General features: G+C 38.7%; 1 protein-coding gene across 1 annotated transcript in view; it reads left to right on the top strand.

Moving 5' to 3' along the window:
• Positions 1-6,373, top strand: part of SVOPL (SVOP like) — a 15,551-nt gene extending 9,178 nt beyond the window's left edge. Inside the window, exons 8-15 of the mRNA XM_072399941.1 lie at positions 294-422; positions 1,079-1,152; positions 1,797-1,999; positions 3,037-3,148; positions 4,238-4,319; positions 4,708-4,797; positions 5,214-5,327; positions 5,517-6,373. Coding sequence (XP_072256042.1) covers positions 294-422; positions 1,079-1,152; positions 1,797-1,999; positions 3,037-3,148; positions 4,238-4,319; positions 4,708-4,797; positions 5,214-5,327; positions 5,517-5,528 — 816 coding nt within the window. The 3' untranslated portion in view covers positions 5,529-6,373. The remainder of the gene's footprint in view (positions 1-293; positions 423-1,078; positions 1,153-1,796; positions 2,000-3,036; positions 3,149-4,237; positions 4,320-4,707; positions 4,798-5,213; positions 5,328-5,516) is intronic.
• The last annotated feature ends 619 nt before the right edge of the window (positions 6,374-6,992 follow it).

The following is a 6,992-nucleotide window of genomic DNA, read 5'->3' as shown; positions in this document are numbered from 1 at the left end:
TTTTTTTTCTCAAGACAGTAAAATCTGTCCAGTTTTTAAACTAATAGGCAAAAGAACATAGAAGCATAGTACTGTCATACAGACCATTTCATGTACCAATGTCAGAAGGATTTTCTATCAATCTGCAAATATTACACATTGCTAAACATATTCCCTAAATGTTTATCTTTAAAATAAATTCTTATAGCTCGTTACCAGGTATAGGAACTCCTGATTTACTTTAGTTCAGAATTCACACTAATTCTTGCAAGTGATCCCAATAAATATTAATTGATACAATGTTTCTCTTCTAGTTTGTTCCAGAGTCAGCGCGATTTAATCTCTCAGTTGGGAGGAAAGAGGCTGCGATGGAAACCTTGTCCTGGATTGCTAAAATAAACCGCTCAAAGCTGCCAGAGGGAACCATTGATGAACCTAAAGTGGTATGTCATGATTAGCATATTCTGTACAGGAAATATATACAGTCCCAATAGGCAGTCAGTGATTGATCCCGACTTTATCCTGACCAAGTAGGCTGGACCTCAGAAAAGGTAAAGAAACTTCTGGAGGACATCAGCTTTAATTTTCTAAATCCACAATGAATTTATACTCATAGCAAAACCCAAAATTGGACAATTGAATGTCTATGGTCAGAGTACACATGTAATCAGAATGGGGATGAATACCTTGCTTGGTCAATTCGGTTACCCCTAATGTGCAGCACTAAAGGTATCTTCTCCTTTGTCTCTCCTAAAACATACATGACCAAGTGACCCTAGGATGCATGCTTTGTTCACAGTTGCCACAAATGTCTCCAGATTGTTACTATATGACCATTCTATAATGTCTATGGCCACTGTATTGCACAAAATTTGCTGCTATTTCACCTAAAGTAAGCTTTGAAAATAACAGGGAGCAGAATTTTCACTTTTTATTGGGTGGACAGTTATAAAAACCATATTGTTCAGAGACACATTATGCACATTTTATCGATGGAAGACATTTTAGAACCTAGCTGACGAAACATCCTGCTTTATGGATGGCTTCTTCAAATGTGCAAACATTTTTTTTGTTTTATATGTTAATTTTTTTATTCTAGGAAAAAACGGGGAGCTTCTGTGATCTTTTGGACCCAAAATATTTGCGGACATCTCTACAGATATGGATAATTTGGTAAACAAATAGTGTCCTTATTTTTATTCTTGATGATGTATTTTAACATGAACCTAGTCGGTAAAAGACCATAGGGTTATAGTTGTGCTCTGGACATGCCTGAAATAGGTTACATGGCACAAATGTTTAGATCAGTGGTCGCCAACCTTTCGGACGTCACGGACTGCTAAATCCCTGGAGTCTGGACTGCGCATGCGTGGGGTGCCATGTCTCACTCAAAGAAACTTCCCCCAGAGTGACGTTATGATGCCAGAACTCACCCACTTTCCCATCGCAGGCTCAGACCTGCTTGCTAAATTCCGGGGGGAACAGGTTGGCGACCACTGGTATAGATGATGTGATAGTGCTTGTTCAGCCTTGTGCTTGGGGAAGACAGCTAGGTACACACATCTATGCTTTACCACCTGATATTCCCCTTCTCCCTGGATAAATGCACTATTCATCTACAGCTCAAACACTGCAAGTCTCTTTATATAAGTTGTACTTTTTGTAGAGTGTACATATACACAGATTTCAAGAAGACCCTCCCTAGTACCCCAGTACAACTTTAGTAACCTCTGTACAACAATGTTTTCCTCGCTCATATAGTGATTATAAAATTTTGGCTTTGTGAGTTCTAAAAATTCCTGTGTTTTTTTTTTTAGGCTTGGAATTTCCTTTGCATATTATGGAGTCATTCTGGCCAGTTCAGAACTCCTAGAGAGGAACCTTCTGTGTGGGTCAGGACAGGTGGCACTGGGTGCAGGAGAGGAGCCCTATGAGGGCACCCACACTCCCTGTTACTGCAATATGCTGAGCACTTCTGATTACTATACCATGATCATTAGCACTGTGGGGGAGATTGCCTGTGAGTATACTTGTGCTGGAGCTGTTATCATGTAATCACTATGTTCTGTGGTACCTAATTTCCTGCCCTTGTAACCCTATCAGTACTTTATTTAGGGACCTCCTGCTCCTGTAATTGTTTCACTATCTGTACAAAGTGGGAAATCCGATTGTGGAAATGTTTTTTGGGTTGGATGAGTTGAAAGTTTATACCAGGGGTTAGCAAACTCCGGCCTAGCCAGTAGTCTGTTTCGCCCCCTGGTCGATCCCACCTAATCTCAGCCAGCAGGGGTCGGCAACCCGTGGCTCCAGAGTCGCATGCGGGGGTAAGGGGACATTCCCTCCCTATGCATTGCGGAGGAGGGGGTTTTCTATTCAGGGGCGTTCCTGGTGGGGGGCGGGGCATTAGCACGGGACTCAAGAGAGAGTCTGGTCTAGTGTGCCTTCTTGACCTCCTAAAATGGCCTAGTAGCCAAAAAAGTTTGCTGACCCCTGGTTTATATTATGCTTTAGTCAGCTATTTGGTGTCTGGAGGTACAATCACTCTGTTCAATCCAAAAAGTCTCCATAGTTCCTATTTATTTCTACAGCCTCAACAAATACATTGATTAGCTAAATCATTAAACCACATGCCTAATATTGCACAGATCTCCTTTGTGCCACCCAAACAGCTCTGATCTGTAAAAGAATGGACTACACGAGACCTCTGAATGTGTCCTCTGCCATCCGGCATAAACAGCAGGTCTTCTATATCAAACTACCTTTACTGCCCAAAGTGCACCCTATTGCCATCTCTCCCCAGGCAAATGATGCACATAATCATAATTTTAATAATTTTGATGATTGACATAAATGTTCTTTATATACTTATAAAGTACACAGTTTGAAAAGATTATTCATATTTAGCTGATTTTTTATGTGTAGACCTAAATATGGTAAATCTGTCTTAACTGCTGTAAATCTTTCCTATAAGAACACAAAACATATTGCATATTGTTTAGTAGATACATAATATACAAAAGAATTGTAAATGAAAAGAACAATTCTTTGCTATTGCAGTAAATCCTTTTAACATTCTGGGAATTAATCTTCTTGGTCGGCGATGGACACTTGGCATTACCATGGCGACTACCGGAGTCTTCTTCTTGCTCCTTAACATTTGTATGTCAAGGTAAGATCAGGGACTTCATTATAAGCAAGAAGTGTATACGTCTCAGCCAGGTATGAGATCCTTTATTCTATGCTGTCCATTTATATAAGTTAGAGGTGAAGGACAGACAGTTATGACTACTAGACCATTATCAACTGCAAAAAGGCAAGTACCTAAATTGAATATTCTCTGAACGTTCCAATTTACTGGTCTTAAAAATAGTTGGGCATTGGCTTCTCCAACCCTTTTCTAGATGTGCCTCAGGACTCTAATATGTCTCCTTGGATCACTCCTGGTTGGAATATAATAAACCTTTTTTTTCTTGGAGCCTATTCTGAACAACATGGTAATAAACTTTGTCTAAAAGGCATTTGAACTTCTATTAAAAATGTGTTTAGAAAAAGAGGATATTTTGGCATAAAACAATAATTTTTATTCAATGTTGCATTAACTCTATACAAGGTTCTATCATAGTACTATCATAGCAGATAAAACACTGGAGTCATGTTCATGTGTTCAACATCATGGAAAAGAAATCTCAAATACTGACGCGCTTCGCTATTTGGCTTCTTCAGAGGATAGCGAGATAATAAAATAATCATGAATGTTCCAGCGACATTAACTTTTATAAGGATGCTCTTATAGAACTGGATGAACCTTGAATACTGAATGCAGGAGCAATAGTTTTCACCATGCTGTTGCAGCCTTAGTGAGAACTGATACTCCTGCCTTAACCTGTGCCTTACTGAACAGGAATATTGAAAAGGATTAATTCTTCAATATACAAGGTTTATTAGTAGAACCCCTCTTCACTACTATAAGAGCTATATTACAAAGCTTACCTTTTGATAGGGGGAACATCCATTTCTGGATCAAAGTCATCATTTTGCCTAAACTAAATTAAGTCATGTTCAGACTAATCGTATTGCAAGGAGTTTTGGTACCTATAAGTGATTGCAAAAAAGATTAACATCAAACTGTATGGGTCATACATTAAATCATACAAACAGTGAGGGGGGTCCGCTTGGCAGAACAATGCATTGCATGTAAATTGGGTAATGTAACTCTTCGGACATTGTCTAATTTGTTTCCTTGTTCTTTGTTTCTCAGCACAGGCCTTATTGGAATTCTTTTCTGTCTTCGAGCTCTGGTATCTGCAAACTTCAATACCATTTACATCTATACAGCTGAGGTGAGTATAAGGAGAGAAGATTTATACAAACCTGGGGGGAAAGAACATACTGGAATAACTGATTGCCTTTATGAAATGCTGTTAGATATGTGGCTTCAGGAATAGAATTTCTCCCCATAGTTTCAAGATTTGATTGTGTCCACTTTACAATTGTGCGCGCCCACTTTGCATACCTGCTGGCAGGGTGAAAACCCTGGGTTTCATTATGGCCAAGCGATGCATGCCAACAGAAATCAATCACAAAGATCTCTCTGTAAAGGAAATTAAAAAAAAAAAAAAACATTTAGGTAATTTTACCTTCCAGCATCAACCAGCAATCAAACGCTGGAACACATGGACTGAGTGGACTGGTCTTTAAACAACTGCATATACATACCTTTTGCTGCAGGTGTATCCGACTGTGATGAGAGCTATTGGAATGGGAACAAGCGGGTCACTGTGCCGCATAGGAGCCATGGCAGCGCCATTTATCGCCCAGGTAGGCAACTCTGTACTTATTAGCAGCCTTAGACAATTTTCTATAAGAAGGATTGTGATTTATCATAAGACTGTTCCTGCTGGCTAAAAATAAAAACAAAAAAACCCCCACAAAATTCTGGTGTGCAGTGTTTTCATGATGTAATAACAAGCCACTGCCTAGAATGAATGGAAAGTGTTGACCTAGATTGTACCTAGAGTGGAATTGAAACATATCCAAGGAACAAACATTTGAAGAATTAATTCCAGTGCATATATAGCTTTCAGGGAAACGTTTTCATTATTCTCTATTCAGTGCTTTCTTCTAATCACAGACAGCAGATTGTTGGGTGATTTTGAGATATCAATTTACAGTGATTTGAATATACAAAAAATACAAAGCTTCTAAAAATAATAATGCTAACATTTGTCACACAGGTTTTACTAAGTGCCTCCATAGTTGGTGCCCTTTGCCTATTTTCAGGCGTATGCTTTATTTGTGCAATCTCAGCATTCACACTACCCATCGAGACTAAAGGACGAGCGCTACAGGTAAGCCCAAAAACCACCTGGAGGACAAGAATTCCAACACTATAGATTTGTTATTTCTGTTCATTGCTGTCTTTCTGCTCAGATATTAAAACCATACAAGGAAAAGTCACACAAATATTTACTAATATAATACATTATCATATTAAGATGAGGTCTAACAAACTTTCTCATGTTTTTGTCTCCTTACAGCAAGTTAAATAAAGGCAATTTGGAAGAGAAGCTGTCGTACTGAAGATTACATATAGTTACATAGTAGGTCAGGTTGAAAAAAAGATCATCAAGTACATCCACTAGCAAAATAAACATATCCCAGAAGATTATTGAGCAATGTAGTTATCCATAAAAAAAATGTAAAAAAAACATTAAAAAATCTTTAATAATGAAACACTAAATAATGGAATAATAAATCATAGCAAAGGTTGGGAAAAAGGAAGGGGAATGAGTTGACACGTGGTGTTCGAAATGAAACCATTTAAAAAAACTGTATTAAATGGTGGAAGATTGGTATTGCATTCTTGTGTAAGCAGCGACACTATACAGACATCTGACCAGAACACCTAAATGAGCTTGTTGGATATCGCATTACAAAACCATAGGAGTTAGAATGAAGTTGCCTCTCTTTCCCCAGAATTTTGGAGTGTGTCTGTTGGAACTTGAGATCATTTGTGAGGTCAGGTAAAGATGTTGGATGAGAAGACCTGGCTGACACAAGGCATTCCATACCAAGTTGCATCATGACAATGGTTTTACCTTCACACATAAAAATCCAGTTAAAGGTATTTATGGGATTTTTCCACCAAAGCAAACCTGAAAGATTATTGGTCTGTAATCTACAGGAAACCTGTCATTAAAAATCCACAAAGTGTGCCACCGTGGGGCTATCATGATGGGACTGCATTTAAGCAGGTCAATTTCAAATCTGCAACACAACATTTGTGCCTTCTGCTTGCAAAAAGGCGTATGTGTGATGTACCCCACTTTTCCTCTATTAAGGCAAACGCTTGTCGTCTTGTCCAGTCTAGTGCCATTTCCTGACGTAAAATAGATTACCAAGAAAAACTGAGAAAAAAATAGGTTTGAAGAATTTTATATGGACTTCAGAATTGGCACTGGCATTCTTGTTTTCTTAGAACAGATTTAAATAAGATAACACGGTGGCGTTGTCCGACATTATTTGCATATTCTAATCCTCTATGGTTGTCTGGAATGTATGTAGCACTTCCTGGAATGCAGATAAATATCTTATATTGGAGGAAGCTAGACTGAGGTCTTGTAACCATCTTTTTTCGGTGACTACAGATTCAGGGTGGCCTCCCACTAACAGGAGCTTCCTCCCCTAATTTGGTTTGTCCATCATTTTCGGGGGTGCTGAACCTGCATGGGCAACTGATCCACTAGATGTCGATCCTAGGAGGTGAAAATAAATCTTTGTAAAATGCAGGAATGCAATTGGGCCCAGAATACAGATGTGATTGCTAATGTTATAGGTCCGAAAACTCTTCTCAGAGTTATCTAGAAGGCTGTTGCTGCCTGTTTGGCATGTTGTCTTTATTCCTTTCCTGTGTAAAAATATCTTCTGAGCTGAGACTCATCCATTATCTAAGAAACCAAGAAAAATATAGTCTGGCTTGGAATCAGGATTTTTCTAGCCACCCTAGTCATACG

Source organism: Pyxicephalus adspersus, chromosome 2 (assembly GCF_032062135.1).
Source record: "Pyxicephalus adspersus chromosome 2, UCB_Pads_2.0, whole genome shotgun sequence".
In the NCBI taxonomy this organism is placed as follows: domain Eukaryota; kingdom Metazoa; phylum Chordata; class Amphibia; order Anura; family Pyxicephalidae; genus Pyxicephalus; species Pyxicephalus adspersus.
Note: the sequence above shows the minus strand (reverse complement) of the source record. Positions and strands in the feature narration are given on the sequence as shown.